This window comes from Mus caroli, unplaced genomic scaffold (assembly GCF_978045245.1).
Source record: "Mus caroli unplaced genomic scaffold, Mus_caroli_1 scaffold_13, whole genome shotgun sequence".
Taxonomy (NCBI): Eukaryota; Metazoa; Chordata; class Mammalia; order Rodentia; family Muridae; genus Mus; species Mus caroli.
The window spans coordinates 810,306-833,942 of NW_028227268.1; the positions used below are offsets into that span (position 1 = coordinate 810,306).

A 23,637-nucleotide genomic window follows, 5' to 3' on the forward strand; every position below is an offset into this window, starting at 1 on the left:
ATACCCAGTCACCAGCATGAACCTTCTCTGTGAAGGTCCCTTCCCCCTGTACTGTGGACAGCAGGTGGGGGCTCTTACCCACCGCCCAGTTTGCCAAACATAATGCCAGGTAGCCGCTGCCAAGATACTATGAGAAAGTAGCGTGTCGCCCCTTCTGGGCCATAGTCTGCCCACACCTTTTCCTTCGAGCCTGGTAACTGGCAGCTGTGTGACTAGGAGGCTCCTTTGCAGTATGGTAGGGTGGGCTGAAGTTTTTAAGCATCAGGACAGGGCACGGATCCTGTATCCTCACGTGCTTTCCTGGTACTGCTTGCCCTGTCAGAATCTCTTGATGTTTGCTTTCTTTGACTTGAGTTTCACTGCAGAAACTATTAGAGTCATGCCCTGTTGGCCTGAGTGCAGGGTTCGGGTTACTTTGGTATTAGCCTAGGATGGATGCCGGATTGGGGAGCACTCAGTTCATGAGGTCAACCAGCAGAGACACCCACAAGAGTCTTGCATGGTGTCCTGTTGAGTTTCAAGAACATTCTTCCAGGCGTCACTGGCCTGCTTACCTTAGAGGACTTGCTGCTCGCTCTGGACAGTCCATCCTTGTTAGGAGATGCCTGTGGTGGTGGTTGGTGGAGGCACAGGAGCAAGGAGGCAAGGTTGGACTTGCTCAGGAGGAATTGGCTTTGTGCTGTTCCCACAGTGCCAACAGGGCTGATCAATCACTTGATTCTGTCTTTAAACTCAGGATGCAGGCAGTGGGGATGGCATAGGAGGTGGCGGTGGCTCAATGTTTGCAGCTGGGCCTGGGAGTCTCCTTACTCTTATCTCTTACCCCAGACTTGCTAATTGAATGATTCATCAGGCTGGAAAGAGTTCTAATTTGATTGAAATTCCGTACACATCACACAGCACTCACTGTCTTTGTGGCATACCTCACTAGTCACCTTTATCAACTAAATGTTGATCTGTGAGTGCTCTCTCTGACATCCCTTGGCAACAGCTCTGCATGTGGCAGGCATGCACTTTTCTGCCTGCAATACAGGGCACTGGAAACTCGGCTATAGCACCTGCCATCTACAGTATGTTCCGAGGATCCTGCAAGTAGGTGCTCAGCAGAAATGCCTGCCACACCTGGTGTGCTTCTTGTAGGAGCTTAAACCTCCTGCTTCTTATTTCAAGAAATATGAACTGAGGGTTTTACTGCTGTGAACAGACACTATGACCAAGGCAACTCTTATAAGGACAACATTTATTTGGGGCTGGCTTACAGGTTCAGAGGTTCAGTCCATTGTCATCAAGGGGGGAGCATGGCAGCATCCAGGCAGGCATGGTGCAGGCAGAGCTGAGAGCTAAGAGTTCCACATCTTCATCTAAAGGCTGCTAGCAGAATACTGACTTCCAGACAACTAGGATAAGTTTTTTTTTTTTTTTTTTTAAAGATTTATTTATTATATGTAAGTACACTGTAGCTGTCTTCAGACACTCCAGAAGAGGGAGTCAGATCTCATTACGGATGGTTGTGAGCCACCATGTGGTTGCTGGGATTTGAACTCTGGACCTTTGGAAGAGCAGTCGGGTGCTCTTACCCACTGAGCCATCTCACCAGCCCAGGATAAGGGTTTTAAAGCCCATGCCCACAGTGACACACCTATTCCAACAAGGCCACACCTACTCCAACAGGGCCACACCTTCTAGTAGCACCACTGCCTGGGTCAAGCATATGCAAACCATCATACCTTCTCTACCTGTGACACCCTCCTTTGAGAGTTCCAGCTTTCCCACCCACAGTGTCTTGCTTTGCTCCTCCAAGTCCTGAACTAACCATAACCAGCCTAAGAAAAACATGTACAATCTTTTTTTCTCCTTTTTTTGGGACAAGGTCTCACTGTGTAGCCTTGGCTAGAACTAACTCACTATGAAGACCAGGTTAGTCTCGAACTCATAGAGATCCACCTGTCTCTGCCTCTCAAATGCTGGGATTAAAGGTGTGTGTCACCAAGCCCTGGTGTATCACTCTGTGCTTTCAGAGGGAACTAAGGCTCAGAGAAGTCAAGTCAGTTGCTTAGTGTCACGCAGTAAGAATGCTCTGCAGAAGCACTGCTTTCGCACGCACGTACCCACAAATAAAAATAAAATAAATCTTTAAAAAAGATTTCTCGGGCTGGTGAGATGGATCAGTGGGTAAGAGCACCCGACTGCTCTTCCAAAGGTCCAGAGTTCAAATCCCAGCAACCACATGGTGGCTCACAACCACCCGAAATGAGATCTGACGCCCTCTTCTGGTCTGTCTGAAGACAGCTACAGTGTACTTACATATAATAAATAAATTAAGAAAAAAAAAGATTTCTCTACAATACAGGGAGAATTCGTCTTTCGTGAAACTTTTTAAATAATATCTTTTAGTGTGTATATGTATGTGCATGCACATTCCATGGTGCCTGTGTGGAGGCAGGAGGACAACCTGCTGGAGTCTGGTTTTGCCTTCCACCATGTGGGTCCCAGGACTTGAATTCAGGTCTTTAGGCTTGTTAGCAAACACCTTTACCTGCTGAGCCATTCCCACGCCCCTGTAGTCATGCCTTGGCAACAGCCTTTCTCTCTGTATGGTGTTGTTGTTGTTGTGGTTTTGTTTTGTTTTATTTCTAAGACAAGATCTCTATATAGCCCTGGCTATCAATCCTAAAACTGACTATGTAGATCAGGCTAGCCTTGAACTCACAGAGATCTGTCTGCCTCTGCCTCCCAAATGCTTGTATGACAGACATGCATCACCATGCCTGGCCAATGTTTCTTTTTCTTTTTCTTTTTTCTCTTTCGGTGCCTGGGATGGAACCCAGTATCTAACGCACGTTAGGAATGCACCACTCCACTGAGCTATGTCCCAGTCTCTCAGTGATGCCTCTCTATGTACAAGTGTTTGATTTTTGTTTTCAGTTTTTTAAAGTGTATATGAGTGTTTTGCTTGTATGTGTGAATATGTACCCCATGTGTGTCTGGTGCCAATGAAGGTCAGAAGAAGACATCAGAATCCTTGGAAGTGTGGTTACAGATGGCTCTTAGCTGCCATGTGGGTTCTGGGAACCGTATTGGGGTCCTCTGGAAGAGTAAGTAGTCAGTACTCTTAACTGCTGAGCCACTTCTCCATCCTCTACGTGCAGGTCTTTATTTGTTTGTGTATTGTTTTGTATTTTTGAAACAGGGTTTCTCTGTGTAGCCATGGCTTTCCTGGAACTTGCTCTATAGACCAGGCTAGCTTCAAACTCAGAGATCCTACTGACTTGGACTCCAGAGTTCTGGGACTAAAGGTGTGTGCCACCACCACCTGGCCAGTTTTTTAAGTGTTATTCTTAATTGTGTGTGTGTGTGTGTGTGTGTGTGTGTGTGTGTGTGTGTAGGTATAAACACATGAAAGATTGAAGGTGCCCTTGGAGCCTGGAAGAGGACTTCCCATCTTCTGGGGGTATAGCTACCTGCAGTTTCAAGCTGCCCAATGTGGATACTGCTGGAAACCAAACTCAGGTTTTCTATAAGAGCAGCAAGCATCCTAACCACTGAGCCATCTCGCAAGCCCCTCTATGTGAAGCTTTAACTGCTTCCTGAAAGTTTCCAAGTTATTTTCCTGGTGCTTGTTTACTGCTCAGTGGTGGAGTGTGAGCTTGGTTACTGTGTTTGGAGAGTTTGGGGCTATCATTTCTTTATATACGTGTTCGCTTCTTTTCCCTGGGACTCAGTGACAGAATATAGAGCTTTAGGTATGTTCCCAAGGCTCCACTGGCAAGTTCTTTGTCCCTCAGGTCTACTCAATTCCTCTAAGCCTTCTTCTCTTGTCCTGGATCCAATCCAGTGTGGTTTTCAGATTGAAGAATTCTGTCTGTCTGTCTCTCTGTCTGTTTTGAGATTGGGTCTTTGTGTAGTCCAGGCTAGCCTTAAAGTTTCTGATCAGCCGAGACTGACACTGAATTGCTCTTCCAGTCTCCAAGGGCACCTGCAGTCTTCCATGGTCGGTACCCACACACACTCATATATACAGTGGTGCTGCCTCTGCCTCTGCAGTGCTAGGATCAGAAGCTAGTACCAGCATGCCTGTCTTCCTTCAGTTTCTGTCAAGCTGTGAAGTTTCTGTCTCTACCTGGCAAACGATGATTACTCCCAGGATCCCTGTGGTCCATGACTAAATTCTACCTGTCTATCAGAGAACCGAAACAGCATATGAGACTTGTCTTTGCTGATTAGATGTTTGCTTTGGCCAGCCTGATCTACATAGTCAGTTCCAGGACAGCCAGAGCTACATAGTGAAACCCTGTCTCGGAAAAATAAATTGCTTCAGTGAAACAGAACTAGGTGGAAATTTGGGTGACTGCCACATTGTCCCGCAGGGCTCCATGCCATATGACTTCTAGCCAGTGTGCTTCATTTTATGTTTGGTTGGTTGAATAGTAATGTACCCTACAAGGTTCAGGAGTAAGAAGAATGTAAGAAGACAGGAACCCCCTCTCCCAGAAATCACTCACTTGTCCAAATCAACACAATAGCCAGATTTTAGGGTCTCTTCTCCAACTACTTTTTTTTTTCTGGTTTTTCAAGACAAGGTTTCTCTATGTAGCCCTGGCTGTCCTAGAACCTGTTTTGTAGAACAGACTAACCTTGAACTCAGAGATCCACCTACCAGGTGCTGGGATCAAAGGTGTACCCCACCACCTCCTGGGATCTCCAACTACTTTTTTTTAATGCTTATTTATTTGTTTGTTTGTTTGTTTTATGTGAGAACACTGTCGCTGTCTTCAGACACACCAGAGGGCATCAGATCCCATTACAGATGGTTGTGAGCCACCATGTGGTTGCTGGGATTTGAACTCAGGACCTCTGGAAGAGCAATCAGTGCTGTAAACCACTGAGCCATCTCTCCAGTCCCTCCAACTACTTTTATGCAAAAACAAAGGCATAAAATACTATGTTTTGTTATTTGTGGAAAATCACATTTTTTGAAGTTGTTTCTTTTCCTGTTAAACAACTAATCTTATTAAGGGAAATTTGATCTTGAAGTCAGTGGTTTCATCCATAGAATCCTGCCATTTGTAGGTCTACATCTGTAGTGCTCTTTTTAAAAAACTAATTTTAAACTAATTTACTATTACTGGAATGTGTGTGCCGTGGTGAATGTGCGATAACTCTGTAGAGTTGGGTCTTTCCTTCTGTCTCTGTATAAGTTTCAGGGACTGAACTCAAACTTGACTGTTGCAACATCTTATCCTTTTCATTGTTTCTAAAGGAAACTAGAGAGTTGGATACTGAATATCCTTTACATGATGTTTTTAAAATATTTAGTATCATTACTGTGAGTGCATGTGTGTGTGTGTGTGTGTGTGTGTGTGTGTGTGTGTGTGTGTGTGCACGCACACGTTTGTGTGTATATATGGTATGTGTGTATGGGCATATGTGTGGCGGTCAGAAGACAACTCTGTAAAACTGATTCTCATCTTCCACCTTTCCATGGGCTCAGGGAATTGAGCTCAAGCACCAGGCTTGCACGTAAGCACCTCTACCCACTGGGGCATCTCACTGGCCCTAGAGCATCTTCTACCTAGTACGCCTTCCAGCACCCTCCTCACTGGCTGCAGTCACCTTGGGTTAATACACAGCTTTTAATATGTTCTAGTTAACAGTAGAGGCTATTCTACTTATGACTGTGCCACGTTTCACTCATACACCAGACCTTTGTGTCCACTCTCCGTGGAGCACATGGGCATATGATATGACCATCTATGTAGGGATTAGTCTCTTGGGTATAGATGTATGTCCCGACGAACAAGGGATTGCTCTGAAATCTAGATTAGAAATTCTGCTGACCCAAGGAAGTTTAAAAAAACATGCTCCTAGTGGCATATGCCTTTAGTCCCAACACTCAAGAGGCAGAGGCAGATGGATCTCTATGAGTTTGAGGGCATCCTGGTTTACAAAGTGAATTCCAGGATAGCCAGAGCTATGCAGAGAAACCCTGTCTCAAAAAACCAAAAATCAACATAACCCAAACCAAAATAGAATCACAAAACAAAACAAAAACCCAACCAGCCACACCCACTATTCTCCTAGAAGCCCCCCCCCCCCCCCCCCCCCCGCCTTTCTTCCCTTCCTTTCTGTTTCTCAGACAGATTCTCACTCTTTAGTCTGGGCTACACTGTGTAGCCCAGCCTGTCCTTGAACTTACAATGATCCTTCTCCTATGTGCTGGGATTATAAAATTTTAATATTACTAATTTTTTTCTTTTTACATTCCAGCTGTCCACACATTTGTAACTAGGAGAAATGAATGTTGTGCTGTCTGATGATGACAGAGATCTGTCACTTTCCCATGTGAAAGTCAATTGCCCAGAGACCATTTTCAAAATCACCTGTGGTTTCCCCTAATCTGGGGTGTCCCTCACACAATTTACCAGTTACACATAAATTCATATGTGAGTTTCTAAATTCTCTCTTCTGTTCTAGTATGTTTTCTTTTTAAAAAATTAATGCACTTTATTACATGTGGATGGGTGTTTTGCTTACATATATGTCCATGCAGCACATGTGTGCCCACAAGGGCCAGAAGATGGTGCACTGGAGCTTAAAATAGCTGTGAGCCACCATATAGATGCTGGGAACTGAACCCAGGTTCTCTAGAAGATCAGGTAGTGTTCTTAACTACTGAGCCATCCATCTCCTGGTTTTCTTTTCTGTTTCTGATTACATTGTATTTATTTGGGCCGTGTGTGTGTGTGTGTGTGTGTGTGTGTGTGTGTGTGTGTGTGTGTGTATGTGTGGTGATCAGACAACAGCTTGAAGGAATCAGGTCTCTCTTTGTATCATGTGGGTTCCAGTATCAGGCTTGCTAGCAAGTGCCTTCTCCCACCAAACCATCTTGTCAGCCCCCATCTCAGCTTGCTACAACTGCATCAACAACCAATAGTCTTGATGGTTCTGGCTCTGTGAATTATGTAAGTAACAAATCACGTAACAAACTAATTTTATCTGATTTCTAAGCCTTCCCTTTTTCCCAGTGCTGTGTCAATGCATCTTGTGGGCCTTGCAGGAGTATTCTAACGATTGCCCCTAAAAGTCAGAATGGAGCATTTGTTGTGGGACTTTTCAGGATAGCATATACTTTCATACCCGGTGTGAATATGTGTATGCTCTATGTGTGTGTGTATAGTGTACACTCATGTGTGAAGGGCAAAGGAGGATGTTGGCTGTCCTGTTCTATGGCTCTCTACTTGTTCCTTTAAAAAAGGTCTCTCGCCGGGCGTGGTGGCGCACACCTTTAATCCCAGCACTCGGGAGGCAGAGGCAGGAGGATTTCTGAGTTCGAGGCCAGCCTGGTCTACGAAGTGAGTGCCAGGACAGCCAGGGCTACACAGAGAAACCCTGTCTCGAAAAAAAAAAAAAAAGAAAAGAAAGGTCTCTCACTCACCCTGGAGCAAGACTGGCAGCCAGCTAACCTGAGAAGTCCTCTTATTCCTACTCCTAACAGTGCTACAGTTTCAGATACGTGCAGTCACACCCAATATTTTATGTGATTGCTAGGGACTCAGATTCAGATTCTCACACTGGCGTAGCCCCTATTGCTACCCAGACCGTCTCCCTAGACACCAATTTGTGTGTGTGGTTTGTTTTCTTTTTAAAGATTTATTTATTTTATGTATATAAGTACACTGTAGCTGTCTTCAGATGCACCAGAAGAGAGAGTCAGATCTCATTACAGATGGTTGTGAGCCACCATGTGGTTGCTGGGATTTGAACTCAGAACCTCTGGAAGAGCAGTCAGTGCTCTTAACCGCTGAGCCATGTCTCCAGCCCATCTGTGTGTGTCTGTGTGTGTGTGTGTGTGTGTGTGTGTGTGTGTGGTTTTGTTTGCATTGTTTTGTTTGTTTCTTTGAGGCAGTGTCTCCGAGGATGGCATTGAACTCTTGATCTGTTTGCATCTGCTTTCCATGAGCTGTGATTACAGGCACGAATCACCTCGCTCAGCTTACTCTGTGCTTCTTGTTAGACATATCTCTATTCTGTGTTTCAAGTCACTGTGATAGGTTTTTCCACACTCATACCACTTTGCTGTAAAATGTATTTTCTGATACATTATTGAGTATTGTTTCTGCTTGTAACCATGGACTTTCCTGCCCAGCCTCTTTGTTCCCCGGCTCTGAAACTGGATTATTATGAATAATATTATGAGTTATTATGAATAATTGCCTAGGCCAAAAGCTCTGGCTCATTTCCCCTGGTTCCTAACTCGTTTATCCCATTTATTCTATTCTAAGTCCCGCCACATGGTTGGATATCTCTCCTCAGTTTCATATACCCGTCTTCCTGAGTTGGGGTGAATCAACCCCCGCCCACATCTGACTCTATCCCAGAATCCTCTCTCCCTGCCAGAACTCCCACCTCCTATTTCCTGTCTAAGCTAATAGACCAACAGCATTTTTTTTTTTTTATTGGATAGGCAAGGCTTCCACATAGCCTAAGAGATTCTCTGCTGAAGTTTTTCCTATATTCAATTGCTTGTTCTCTTGAGATCTGTCTTAGTTTAGGCACGCCAGAGCAAAGCCCGAGTAAGAACTGGTGTGGGGAGCTCTTGTAGAGATGTATGCGGGAGCAGTAGGAATGAGAGGAAGAGACCAGTTATACGGAGTCAGCCCAGGAGCTCCAGGGCTGCTGTGGGACTGTATGAGACAGAAGGGAAGCATCCTGTGCCCTCAGCACTGGCTCTGTGGGAATCCTGGGTACAAATCTCCATATTCTGGGGTTAGTGTTCCTTCTTTTATGGAGAAGGCTCCAAGGCCTCAGGAAACATTAACTCAGCATACATGAACCAAAGAGTGGGGGAGCAGGCTTCCCTCTGCCCCGGTGCTCCTCCACAGCTACTTTCTCATCAAGACACATATCATGGAACCCAGAGTGAGTTTCTGTGCTGTGGGTGCTCCGGGAATGGGAGGGTCTGAAGCATGGATGAGCACAAGGGAGTTCGCCCCTACACCCAGTGGAGCAAGTTCATCACTGCACCCAGGGGAGCATGCTCACCCCTGCACCCAGTGGAGCATGCTCACTCCTGTACCTAGTGGAGCACCCAGTGGAGCACGCTCCCCCCTGCACTCAGTGGAGCACTCTCACCCCTGCACCCAGTGGAGCATGCTCATCACTGCAGTCAGTGAAGCACGCTTATCACTGCACCCAGTGAAGCACACTCACCCCTGCACCCAGTGGAGCACCCAGTGGAGCACGCTTACCCCTTCACCCAGTGGAGCACGCTCACCACTGCACCCAGTGGAGTACACTCACCAATGCACCCAGTGGAGCATGCTCACCCCTGCACCCAGTGGAGCACTCTCACCCCTGCACCCAGTGGAGCAAGTTTATCACTGCACCCACTGGAACATGCTCATCACATACTGACAACTGTCTGAGCCTCCATGAGGGTCCCAGAGATGCCACATCCCCAAAGAGAACATAGAATCGTGGGTGCCAGGGATCAGGGTGGGAGTAAAGGTCACTGTGACAATCATCCAGTCAGGGAAGATGCAGTGGCCAGCAAAGGTAGGGACCATTGTCCAGCAGGGCGTGTGTGCTCAGTGCTGCCGACAGTGCCTGGAAACACGGTTGAAAGTAGACATTATACTGTGTATACAATATATTTTTTAAGATTTATTTATTATTATGTCTAAGTACACTGAAGCTGTCTTCAGATGCACCAGAATAGGGCGTCAGATCTCATTACAGATGGTTGTGAGTTACCGTGTGGTTGCTGGGATTTTAACTCAGGACCTTTGGAAGAGCAGTCCATGCTCTTAACCGCTGAGCCATCTCTCCATCTTAATTCACAGAAAGTTTGGGATGGTTCTGCAGGTGGCCACAATCGGCATGCTCTTCTCTAGAGACAGTACACTGTTCACATTGCTATATGGCCAAAGGTGGGAGCCAGTTTGTACCAGCTTCTATTCACCACCTTCCATGTAGCTTTGTCCATGCTAATGGAGCAGAGCTGCATCCAAAGCCTCATTTCTGGGGATGGTTCAAAGGTTAAGGGCACTTGCTGATCTTATAGAGGGGATCCACATTGACTGGTTCACAACAACCTATAAAGCAAGCTCCAAAGGATCCTATACCTTCTTCTGGCCTCCTTGGGCACCGTAACACACATGGCTTACATGGACACAAACACATACTCATAAGTAATAATACAGTTTTTTTTTTTAAGGGTCGTATTCCCTTAAGAATTGAGAAGTCTAACCTGCTCGCTCATGCTCCACCCCACAGGTGACCTACGGCTCTTTTGACTACACTTCGCTGCTTTACCTATCGGATTACTTAGAGGACTTCGGTGGAGGGCGCTTTGTGTTCATGGAAGAAGGGTCCAACAAGACAGTGGAGCCCAGAGCTGGTAAGACACAGGCTAGTGGGTTGCCTAGGGTATGAGATACAGGCCCATTTAAGCATGTTCACAAGCGTGTACGCACACACACACACACACACACACACACACACATGCACGCACCCCTGCTATGGGTGAGGTGGCCTTTACTCCAAGCGATACTACATTTGGAGAACACTTACTCTACATCTTTTGGACTTGGTTCTGGGTTGGCCTAAGTCTGGTCATTACACCCAGAGGCCAGCTTTGTTATTCAGTTGCTCAGTGTCACTGCAGGTGACTGGCAGAGCCAGGCTCCTAGGGTTATCACAGTGGTGTGCAGGGTCTCTCCAGACTGCTGAGGGCTCCTGATCAATACCTTTTTTGTCTCCCTGGCTTACACTATCCTTCCTTGTCTCTGTCCTCCTCTTCCTCCCACCCATCTCTCTGTGTTTGTTTGTTTTGAGATAGTCTCATGAGGCTGGCCTTGAACTTCCGATCCTCTGCCAAGCACCTACCAAGAGCTGGTTTGACAGGTGTGCTCTGCCACACCTGCCTTTATTTCCTCTTGAAGGAAATTGAAGCTGAAGCTCTTAAGAAGTCCAGCTTGCTGATTTTTTTGTTTTGTTTTGTTTTGTTTTTGTTTTTTCGAGACAGGGTTTCTCTGTGTAGCCCTGGCTGTCCTGGACACTCACTCTGTAGACCAGGCTGGCCTCGAACTCAGAAATCTGCCTGCCTCTGCCTCCCAAGTGCTGGGATTAAAGGCATGCGCCACCACTGCAGCTTGCTGATCTTTTTCTTTTAGTGTTCATACTTTTAGGTAATGCCTAAGAAATATTTGCCACCCTAAGATTATATGGACTTTCCTTGTGTTTATTTATATAGACTTTATGGCTTTTGTATTCATGCTTCTGATCCATGTTGAACTAATATTGATGTGTGATGTGAGGTTAGGGCAGTGCTCACTTGTGCATGGGTTTCCAGATGTTTCTCCATCATTTCTGGAAGAGGCCATTTTACCCACGAAGTGACCCGGGGAGTTCTTGTCACAGATCCGTGGACCCTGTCCATCCGCTTCAGGCTCTGGGTGCTTCTCTGCTGCAGTGTCTCCACCACTATAGCCCTATGATCTGGAAGACAGGTGGTGGCAGTCCTTGTTCCTCACTTTAAACGTTGTTTTTCTTTGTTTTTTTTTTTAAAGATTTATTTATTTATTATATGTAAGTACACTGTAGCTGTCTTCAGACACTCCAGAAGAGGGTGCCAGATCTCGTTGCGGATGGTTGTGAGCCACCATGTGGTTGCTGGGACTTGAACTCTGGACCTTCGGAAGAGCAGTCGGGTGCTTTTACCCACTGAGCCATCTCACCAGCCCCTAAACGTTGTTTTTGTTGCCAAAATATTTTTTGCTTCATTTCCAAATGAATTTTAGGCTCTACTTGTTAATTTCTGCAGAAATTTTGTTTTGAGTTGCATTGAATCTGTGGAGTAATTAAAGCAAAATACCAAGGTGTTTGGCTGACCCACTTGCATCTCACATTTCCTCCTCACACTTGCACCTCACACTTGCACCCCACACTGGCACCCCACACTGGCACCCCACACTTGTACCTCACATTTCCACCTCACACTTGTACCCCACACTTGCACCTCACACTTGCACCTTACATTTCCACCTCACACTTGCATCTCACACTTGTACACCACACTTGCACCTCACATTTCCACCTCACACTTGTACCTCACACTTGTACCCCACACTTGCACCTCACACTTGCATCCCACACTTGCACCTCACACTTGTACCTCACACTTGCACCTCACACTTGCATCCCACACTTGCACCTCACACTTGCACCTCACACTTGTACCTCACACTTGCACCTCACATTTCCACCTCACACTTGCACCTCACACTTGCACCTCACACTTGCACCTCACACTTGCACCTCACACTTGTACCTCACACTTGCACCTCACATTTCCACCTCACACTTGTACCTCACACTTGCATCCCACACTTGCACCTCACACTTGCACCTCACACTTGCACCTCACACTTGCATCCCACACTTGCACCTCACATTTCCACCTCACACTTGCACCTCACACTTGCACCTCACACTTGCACCTCACACTTGTACCTCACACTTGCACCTCACACTTGTACCTCACACTTGCACCTCACACTTGCACCTCACACTTGCATCCCACACTTGCACCTCACACTTGTACCCCACACTTGCACCTCACATTTCCACCTCACACTTGCACCTCACACTTGCACCTCACACTTGCACCTCACACTTGCACCTCACACTTGTACCTCACACTTGCACTTCACACTTGTACCTCACACTTTTACCCCACACTTGCACCTCACACTTGCACCTCACATTTCCACCTCACACTTGCACCTCACACTTGCACCCCACACTTGTACCCCACACTTGCACCTCACACTTGCATCCCACACTTGCACCTCACACTTGCATCCCACACTTGCACCTCACACTTGTACCTCACACTTGCACCTCACACTTGTACCTCACACTTGCACCTCACACTTGTACCTCACACTTGCACCTCACATTGGCACCCCACACTTGCACCCCACACTTGCACCTCACACTTGCATTTACAAGAGCTTCCATAGCTTTTGTGTCTCCAGTGCTTACTGCTTCTCTCTGTGCAGGGTTCCAGCTGACAGCCTGTCCCTTCAACCTGTGGCAAGGAGGCTGTGGTGATGTTTCTGACAGTGTCCTCACTCTACCTTTTATGCCACCAGATTCACTGGAGACACAAAAGCTATGGAAGCTCTTGTAAATGCAAGTGTGAGGTGCAAGTGTGGGGTGCAAGTGTGGGGTGCAAGTGTGAGGTGCCAATGTGAGGTGCAAGTGTGAGGTACAAGTGTGAGGTGCAAGTGTGAGGTACAAGTGTGAGGTGCAAGTGTGGGATGCAAGTGTGAGGTGCAAGTGGTGCTGGGGATGAGCCCAGGTTCTCAAGGATCCAAGTCAGGCACTGTACCTGAGCCGCACACAGCTCTGGGTGTCACTGTTTATTGATCGTTCTGTTCTGCTTGCGACAGGGTTTTACTCTGTAGCCCAGGCTGGATGGGAACTTGAGATCCTATGCCTTAGCCTCTTGACTACTGAGATTTACAAATGAGCGCCATACTCTCAGCTGCCCCTCATTATTTTATTTCGTTTTCACTAGAAAATAAATTCTGAGTCGATAGGGGTTTTCCTGTGTGCTTGCCCTCTCTCATTTCCTTTTAAAGTTTATTATTTTTTATTTATTTTGAGACAGGTCACACTGTATTGCTGAAGCTGGCCGTGGACTTGTGATCCTTTCACCTCATTCGCAAAGTTAGAGGATTATAGACATGAGCCACTAGACACAGTGCTTACAATGTTTTTAAAAAATCGATTTCTTTTTATTTTATGTGTTAGCCTTCCTGTTGTGTGTGCCCTGTATGAATGCAGTGTCCACAGATGTCAGAAGAGGGCACCAGATTCACTGGAGGCACAAAGGATTGTGACCTGCCGTGTGGGTGCTGCAAATTGTACCCAGGTCCTCTGCAGGAGTGGAAGCGTTCTTAACTGCTGAACCACCCTACCTTCTTTTTGAAATAGACTCTCAAACATCTCATAATCCCTCAGCTGGCCTTGCACTCACTTTGTGGCCAAGGGTGACTTTGAACTGACTCTCCTGTCTCTGTTTCCTTCTCCAGTGTTAGGATTACAGCCGTGCACCACCAGGCCCCGTTAATTGAGTGGACAAAACCAAACCAGGGCATCTTGAGTGCTAGGCAGGCACTCCACCACCTGAGCCACATCCCAGTGAAATGTCTGGGTTTTGGTTTTTTTAAAGCAGGGAGAAGGGTTGTTTTTTTTTTTTGTTTTTTTTTTTAAGATTTATTTATTTATTTATATGTAAGTACACTGTAGCTGTCTTCAGATGCACTAGAAGAGGGCATCAGATCTCATTACGGATGGTTGTAAGCCACCATGTGGTTGCTGGGATTTGAACTCAGGACCTTCGGAGGAGCAGTCAGTGCTCTTACCCACTGAGCCATCTCGCCAGCACCAAGGGAGAAGGGTTTTAACACCAGTAAATAATGAGATTATTGACCTCAAGTTCTTCTTTGAGGCACTCACATGAGCTTTCTTGCTCAGAAGGTAAGAGGTGTGCATAATTAAGCCATCTTGGACAAGGTGAAGTTTGATTAATCATATTCCCCAGGCTGGTTCTCCAAGGTGGTAGGAAATTGTTTTAACCCACAGATTGCACTCTCACCTGTAGGGATGAGAGTCCTCATTTGGGGGATGGAGTCCTGCAAGACTGGCGCAATAAGAGGCGACTGTAGGCTTAGGATAGCAATACTTCTGTGCTGTTAGCCTAAGGGCATGGCATGGTCAGGTATCAAGGGTAGCCCTCAGTGCTTGACCTGCCCACACAGTCAAGCAGGAGTCTGACACAACATGGAGGCAGAGCTGCCCAGCGTCCATCCACCTTTAGTTACCCACGGGTCCATGTAACAAGTGGAGCTTCTTGCAAAGCCAGCCCCCAAGTGCCTGTTGTGCTTTGTGTATCATGGTGTCACAAGAAGCATGGAAGAGACAGAGAGGCTGGGAGCAAATGGGGTAAAATGTCCTTTTTTTTTTTTTTTTTTTCTTTTTTTAAAGTTAAGGTCTCACGATGTAGTGCTGGCTGGCCTAGAATGCAGAGATCTACCTGTCTTTGCCGCCCAAATTAAAGGGTTAAGGGTGTGGAACACATGAGCAAATTATCACTTCTCTATCTCAGTTCCTACTGCTCCTGAGGCGATCCAGCTGCTCTGTCTTGTTTATGTTGTTCTATCCCACTGTTTTCAAGGTTTTCAGTAATCTTGTTTTATCAGCTTGACTGTGGTGTGTAGGAATATTAATTAATTAATTAATTTATTTATTTATTTTATTTTTTTTTTGGTTTTTCGAGACAGGGTTTCTCTGTATAGCCCTGGCTGTCCTGGAACTCACTTTGTAGACCAGGCTGGCCTCGAACTCAGAAATCCGCCTGCCTCTGCCTCCCGAGTGCTGGGATTTTTTTTTCTTTTCTTTTTTCTTTTTTTTTTTGGAATATTAATTTATAATATATTTTTTTTTTGCCTTGGAGTTTTCTATGGTTTGGGATATAAAACCAAAATTTTGTATCCCATGAGGGCAAAGTTTGATCATTGATTTGTTCAGTCTTTTTTTTAAAATCCCGATGTGACTCTCATCTGAACCTGATAGTTAGCATATGGGTCCCTATCATGCCGAGCTCAAGATCCACCGTTGTCCTCCGTCCTTCGGCTGTGTGTAAGATGTGCAGGCATGTTGGGACCTGTGAGGACTCCACTCTCACTGAACATTGCCACATAGAAGTGTGTCTGTCATTAAAGAGGAGCAGGGAGGGCAGACAGCCAAGGGGGCTTAGGGTCTCAGATGCCCCCTCCATGGGCCCTACTGTGCACTGGGGCTAAGGGTCTCAGATGCCCCCTCCGTGGGCCCTGCTGTGCACTGGGTTAGGTTGCTTGTTTCTATATCTCAGGGTTAATTGACAAAGAGAGACTAAATGCCCTTAGAAACACATTAGCTCAGAAAGTGGTGCCTCTACTTACCCTGGAAAGCCTGGTCCTTCATACACAGTACTTCCTGGGTACTGTGGAAGGAAGGGCCCAAGGCTCTTCACACTTGGTTTCTCTGCTCTGCTTTCTCTGGGCTGTGTAAGCCTTTCAGCAGGATATGGCGCAGGTCAGATGGACTTTTCTCTCTGTTTGAAGGGTTAGAGGCAAGTCCCAGGAGGAAGAAATGTAGTGACCAGAAGGGGAACAGCACTGCCATAGGGCATGTGAGCCTATGAACTAGCGGCATAGGCTAGTTAGTTAGATGTTAGTTAGTTAGCTGCATGTTAGTTAGTTAGCTGTATATTAGTTAGCTGCATGTTAGCTAGTTAGTTAGACCCTTCCGGTGTTCCTAGGAAGTTCATGAAGCTGAGCAGCAAGCACTTAAACAGTAAACGTATGTACAGGCCAGTTAGATGTTCAAACAAGTACACATTCTCTTGGACTCCGCAGACCAGGGCATCTCACCAGGAGCATCCCCGAAGCTGCAGGGAGGGGCTGTCTCTGTCTTCACAGGTCATCTAATTTGACATCTTTCTTTGGATTGCTAGGACATTGTTATCATCCATCCATGATTGACTCTTTTACTTTTACATTTTATTTCTGTTTCCTGCTTATGGATGTTTTGTCAGCATGTATGTCTGTAAACCATGCCTACAGAAGTCAGAAAGGGTGTCAGATTCCGAAGTAGGGCTGGAGTTAGAGCCATCTGTGAGCTGCCACAGGGATGCTGTCAATCAAACCCAGGAGACTCTGGAAGGGCAGCCAGCGCTCCGAACTGCTGAACCATTTCTCCGGCCCCTGTGATTATTTTTTTTATTTCCCACTTGTCAGATCTAGAAGGCCATCAGCAAGCCTCTGTCCTCCCCACCACAGAGAGTCTCCCCTGAAGGCAGGAAGACTGGGAGTACCCTGTGCCCCCCATTACGCACCCAGAGCTGCTGCTTTGGTTCTCTCAATCCTCGTCAGGGTTTCTCCACCTTGTCCAGCACTGCTGTGTTTATTGCTGTGTCCCTCCTGCCAGTGTGACCTAGAGATCACCTCTCTCTTCTCTCTCTCTCTCCAGGTCGAGTCTCATTCTTTACCTCAGGCTCTGAGAACCTGCACCGAGTGGAGAAAGTCCTCTGGGGCACCCGCTATGCCATCACCATCGCTTTCACCTGCAACCCGGACCATGGCATCGAGGACCCAGTACTCACGTGACCAGCTAGGTCAGGTCCTGAGTATCATGTCCTGTCAGAGAAGGCACTCCTAGGCCGGGTGGAGGGTGTGTTCACCTCTCCCACTTCAGGCCATTGCTGCTGCTCAGAGTGCCTTATGAATTATCCCGAGTCTCCACCTGCTGATGTTTTAATCTTTTTGTCTGAGAGTAAATCAAGGAAGGAGCCTGTTACCCGAGTAGCCTGTTAACCGAGTGTGTGATCTGGGCGCGGCTCATTGATAGCTCCAAGTTTGTGCTCTGAGTGTGTGCTCTGAGTGCGTGTTCTGAGTGTGTGCTCCGGGCGATGCTCATTGTGGCTGGCAGGCCTCGTTCCTCAGGAGGCATCCCCTTGTGGGGAAGAAACACCCATCTGTTTGTGGAGCTAGACTTCTTGCCCCAGCCCACGTAGCCCACCGAAGATGGTCCATTCCAGAACAGACTACCCAGAAAGGAGGGGATATAGGAAGAGAAATGGGGCATTCTGGAAAAGGCACCAGTAGTTGGTGTCTCTCAGAACCTGAGAAGTTTCATGGGTGAAGGGTAATTCTGTGCATTTTAGGAGGGAAACTGACATTCTGCACTCGAGAACCAGCCTGGGTTCAGTCTCGCTGTGCTTGGCCCTGCCTGTCCCCAGCAATATCCCCAGAAGTACGGGATCCACGTCTGTCCCTGAGCCCAGCCCTTGGGATTCCCTGCCCAGTGAGGCTCAGTGTGCTTGTGTGCTTGCTTCTCATCCTGGTACCATCTTCTTCCCATCAGCAACAGGAAGAGGAACTAGGACAAAAGTGCCATAGGGAGGCCTGGGCCTCAGGGGCAGCCCCAGCTGGGGCAGCCCAGTTTCTGCCAGGTCAAGCATGGACCACAGTTGCTCCCTGAAGCCAGATCCCCAGGCTGACCTCCCCCATGCACACACAAAAATGGAATCCCAAGAATGCTACTCCCACCCCCCAAACCAGACTCATCCAGCCATCTTGCCTTACAGCCTGGGAAGGATTGCGGGATCACCCCCTTTCTGCCCAGGCAGCATGGCACATGGTACAGGGCCACACACCCGAGGCAGGTGGCCTTGATGTTGAAATTACCCCCACAGCCTATATGCCCTCAGTGGTGGACCAAGGCTGCTCAGGCAGCTCTGGCCATTGCTGCCCTGGAGCCTGATTTAAACAAACACCCCAGGAGCTCCGTGATCCTGGGAGTGGCTGTGGCGTGGCTGTGGTGTGTGAGGAGAGCTACAAACATAGGAGCCTGGTCTGCACCGTAGTGCTTGCTCTGGTGCCTGTCTCAAGGCAGGTGCCACATCTCCACATGCAGACTGCTCTAGCAGGTTTTACCAGGGACAAAACTGCTGTGAGCGCTGAGGCCTCTGCTGCCTCCTATTGGTCATCCAATAGTAGCTCACAGGGCAGGGGTGGGGTTGGGAGGGACAACCAAGCTCTGCTGGCTGGTGGATAAGGCTGACTTTGCAGGGCTGCTGCTTCCTGGGCCTGTCCAGTCAGGGCAGTGGTCAGGCTTCACTGCGGTTGCCATCTTGTGTCTCTGGCCCTTGAAGTTCTGGTTGTAGATAAGACAGGCATGCCATATCTGCTACTTCCTCCATAGCCATAACCCTGATATCCTCTGTGGCCTTTGGAATACTAGGCACTACTTACCTGGTGAGGAGATCTGGCCATCTTGTCCCAAGCCAGTCAGACACAGTATGAAAAGCAGTACTTGAATAGGAATAGGCCATGGGTCTTAATGAAGCTCCAGACGTTTCTGGAAAGGTCACATGGCCAGTAACACTCTTCCTCAGCCGGATCAAAGCTGGGGTCAGGTGTCAGCAATAGGCAGAGGGCAGGACTAGAACAAGGGTGATCCTGCAGGTCCCAGTAGTTGGGGAGACTAGCCACAGGGTTTTTAGCAAGCATCACCTGAACAGCCATTATGAGGTGACACATCAGACATGGGTCCAGCCTACCTGACAATTTCCTTCAGAGCAAGCGCAATCCAAGTATAGTTTCCTCCCTCAGACTCCATAGCCAAGTCTGTGTGAGCCCCTTCTAGACAATGCCAAGGAGGCCCCATAACCCTTTACTTTTAGCTCTGTGGTTGTCATGGAGACACTGCCAAAGACATATCACACGGAGCCAGGGAGGACATTTGTTCCCTGCTTCTGGGCCAGCATCAACCTGTTGCCATGCCTGGAGAGAGTCGTTAAGAGTTGGCACTTCTGTGGATGTGGCAAGAGCTGGCCATCCTACATGATTCCTAGATAACACTATCAGCCTCAGCTGATCTGTACCCAGAGCCACAAGACTCTGGAACTGTGGCCTGTCCTGGGGGGTCTAGCTCATGTGGACAGAAATGAAGACATTTTGCTTGTCACTGAAATGGAGATGAAACCTAAGACAGCAGTTGCATGGGTGCTTCCTTGCAAAGGACTGAAAAGGCTTCTGGAAAGAAAGCTGGGTCTGGGAGGCAGTGAGTCTGGGGTGATGGCCACCTTGCAAGCTCAGGTATGGGCAGAGTACCCAGGAAAGCTCTAGTCACACAACTCTAACCCCAGACCCTCACACAGACTTTCCACACCCAGTACTTGGAAAGGAAGCCTGGAGAGATCTGAGAAATGTCCCCTCACACACCCTACACATCCAGCTTCCGTGCAGCTTTAATCTCTGGGAGCTCTGTCAAGCCTCCACTCCATGAACGTCCCACCTCTTCGGTGCTCTTGACTCTGAGGCAGGAGGCAAGCAAAGCAGCAGCCAAGGTTTATTTGTGTTTCACTGGCTCAGTTGACACATTACTTTCAAGATAACCTGGGGGAACATACACCCAAAGTTCAAAGCTGCAAGACAAGCACATTAGAAATTGTGGATTGAAAGCAAGCAGAAGGGAGACCTGGATATACTTCCCCAGAGGCTCTCCAATAAATTGCAACCCAGCCCCAGCCCAGCAGTCTCTCCCGGGACACCCGAAACTGTAAATAGCAGGGTTTCATCGTTTCTTGGATGTCTGTTTTCATCCCTGTGAGTCGCTTTGTACCAGGCCTTCTTTAGCTCTCTCCGTGGATCTCTCTGTCTGTGTGTGTGTGTGTGTCTCTCTCTCTTTCTCTGTGTCTCTCTCTCTCTGTCTCTCTCTTGTCTCACAGTCTCACTGTGTGGCTCTGACTGGTGTGGAACTGGGTATGTAAACCAGACTCTAATCTCTAATTCAGAGATGTTGGCCTGCCTCTGCCTCCTGAGTGCTGGGATTCAAGGCCTGCGCCACCCATGCCCAGCTTTCTATGGGTCTTAATAATCTGCTTTCATTTCCTTCCTGTTAGCACCAGGGAAGGAGCGGGTCTGGGCCATTAAGAGTTAAGGAGCACCTTTTGTTCTCAGGGAAGAGTCTGCAGCCTGTGCACCAGCCTCACAGAGGACATCAGCTCTGACTCAGCCCCATCTGGCTTTCTAGTTTGCTATCCCTTCTTGAGGCCTAGACTAGGCAGAACAAGAGGTACTCAGGGCTGTATCCTTATTCTTGAGAAGGCTGTCAGGAGCTCACAGAATTCTCTCTAGCTGTGCCATGTTGGGAGGTCACAGCCACTCCAGTGCCCCCTTCTATGACTTTTGATAAGAACAGAGAGTTCTAAGCTGGGCGTTGTGGCACACGCCTTGAATCCCAGCACTCAAGAGGCAGAGGCAGGCGGATTTCTGAGTTCGAGGCCAGCCTGGTCTACAAAGTGAGTTCCAGGACAGCCAGGGCTATACAGAGAAACCCTGTCTCGAAAAACAAAAAAACAAAACAAAACAAAAGAACAGAGAGTTCTGGCTGATAGACTCTTTAAAAGGCCCAAGAGACATAAGGAGACGGGTATCCTAGGATCTCCGTGCACCTGTGTAGTTTCTTGAACCTCATACATCTTGCCTCAAACTCCTGTCTTCCCCAGTGTGCCCAGGTTCTCAGCTCAGGCCTGCCCTAGCCTTTCACTCTCTGTGGCAAAGTATTTTTCCCCTACAGGGGAGACTGAAGAAGTCAAAGTGGGGGGCCTTGGCAATGCATAAGTCCAGACCAATGAGCCCTCTCTCTGTCACTCAATGAAGGTAGAAACAGGGTGGGTCTGTCCCCCATGCTTCTGGGCCCCTCTTGGAAGCCTTCAGCTCAGACAGACCTGATCTGTGCCTGTATTTCAGGCTCTAGGTGAATGTTGATTCATCCATCAGGCCCCAGACCCATCCCTGTCTGTGCATAGCCCAATGCCCACCATCTCCCTCCCTCCTCCTTCCCCTGCCCCCTTTCGTTCCCACACATCCCTGTTCAGGGTCCCAGCCCTATAAGAGTTCTTGGCACACACTAGCCACCACTGAGCACCAATGCACAGAGCGCACCCTGGACAGCTGTGGTGCCTTTGAATCTCGCACTGATGCATATTTATGGAGTGAGACACAGGATCTGGACTTTCAATTATGCTGCGAGTTGCCAGAAGCTGGGAAAGGACCAGTGTGTCCCTGTTGGCCAGCCAGAGTAGCTATGTTCCCGGCTCATGGCCACCTGGGCAGATGGAAGCCCCACCAGCACAGCTTCTGGGCAGTGTCTCTGCTGGAACCCTGCGAGAAAGCATCAAGCACCGGTGCTTAGCATCTGACCATATATCCTCTCCTGCAGAGCTTCATTGCCCCTCAAGCACCTAGTCCCTTAGCTAAGAGGACATGATAGAAAAATGGCCTAACCTCAGGACAGCTAGCGAGGTCAGTGTAATACCTGAAAGACACAAATGGCCAGCCAGTCTGTGTCGTCTGAGAGCACTGCAGGAGAAAAAAGCTGGGTAGGGGAGGAAGGGACATCCCCAGAAGGTGACTAGTGGGCTGGACAGAGATCGTGGAGGTAGGGGAGGCTGGGCAGAGAGGTCCCTGGCTGCTGAGTGCCCAGTGCAGCTTTCCTGTCCTTCCCTACCACTGACCCACTCAGCCTCAACATCTGTGCTTCCAGCAAGACAGAGCTGCAGCATACACTGCTCAGCCCTAGGCCACTGTCAGCCTGTGTACCTGCCCTTGGTAGGTTAGGGGACAGGGACAGGGATCCTTGGGAGCCAGATTAGTCCTGAGGGAATTGGCCTTCCTGACCCAACATGGGACAACATTCTTACTGGCCTAGAAACGGCTGAGACTGGTAGTGCCTGCCATTGGCTCCAGCAGCCTGGCTTTCATTCATCCGTCATCTGTCTGGAATTCTAATGGAAAAACATGCATGTGGTGAGGGGAGATGCCAGGACGGGCTGAGGCTAGTTCCTGAGGACCTTCCCAAGGGTAATTGAGAACCTAGCTACCCTCGCCCTGCTGGCACCTCTGGTGGCTCAGCAAGATCACCGTCCCCTGACCCCAGCCCCAGCTGGGTGCAGGATCTGGGCAGGAAGTATGTTGGCCTTCACAAACCCTGACAATCATTGGCTCAAGTCCTTGCAGGTCAGGACTGTCTCGTGTTTCAGCACTGCCAGTAACATCCCCATAGTCCAGATGGGGCTCCTTTAATTGAGATAGTATCCACAGGAGGAAAGCAGAGGCTATTGCTTGTAGGTGACACTTACCAAAGGACTTCATTCCTGGAAAGGTTATGAATGCAGGAAACCTTGGTGCATGGAATTTTCCATTGATGAATGACACACACAGGTGTAGGAGAGATCTGAACCGTGATATCATCACGGATACTTTCACTGATGTACCCCATGCAGTCATGAAGGTAGGTGCCCCTGAGCACCTCCTACCTTCTCCAACTTGGAGCTGTAAAAACATCTAGCCTGGAGATGTGTCATTAACTCTGAGCTGAGGTACCATGATCTGAAGACAGATCAGACTTGTGGCTGGGGAATGGGATCATGCCAGCCCGATTCCCCTCCCCCCCCCCCCGGTTATGCTTGTGGGGCTGACAGCTTGTCAAGATACTATCACCACTCTCTGGTTTTGATCTGGACTGAGACAGCTGAGTTAGGGTTCAGATATGGACAGATATGTGTTATCCCCGTGGCCCTCTCCTGAGGCTCATGGCCACTCAGTCCAGCCAGGCTATCTGGCTGCAGGGCTTACTGAGGTCTTGCCATGAGGTTCTTGTCCTACATCTGGCAAGTCTTCTGATCCTCAACGTTTAACTGGGCTTTTTACAAAATGCAACCCCAATTTAGTCAGAGTCTTCCAGTGAAACATCCACCAGCATTCTCTGAGAGTGAATTTGTTCTCAAACACACCCGAAACACCTTGGATCAGTGGTGAAGGCTGAGAACAGGAAAGCCCCAGCCTCTATGTGAGTGCTCATGGCTCAGCCACTAGAACAGAACCTGGCATGTACTCTAGACAAGCACTGGCTCTGTGGCGCCCCCACTGTGGGTTTCAAATATCGCGATGCTCCTGGCAATCTTGTTGATTCTTGTACTGTATAAATCCACATGTTGACCTGTAGGTTGTGGTTCAT

At 48.1% G+C, this 23,637-nt stretch overlaps 1 protein-coding gene across 1 annotated transcript in view; it reads left to right on the forward strand.

The window, feature by feature from the left end:
- The window catches only part of Ogfod3 (2-oxoglutarate and iron dependent oxygenase domain containing 3), a 29,655-nt gene extending 12,246 nt beyond the window's left edge, over positions 1-17,409 (forward strand). The window contains exons 8-9 of the mRNA XM_085829342.1: positions 10,276-10,399; positions 17,083-17,409. Coding sequence (XP_085685468.1) covers positions 10,276-10,399; positions 17,083-17,219 — 261 coding nt within the window. The 3' untranslated portion in view covers positions 17,220-17,409. The remainder of the gene's footprint in view (positions 1-10,275; positions 10,400-17,082) is intronic.
- Positions 17,410-23,637: the final 6,228 nt, after the last annotated feature.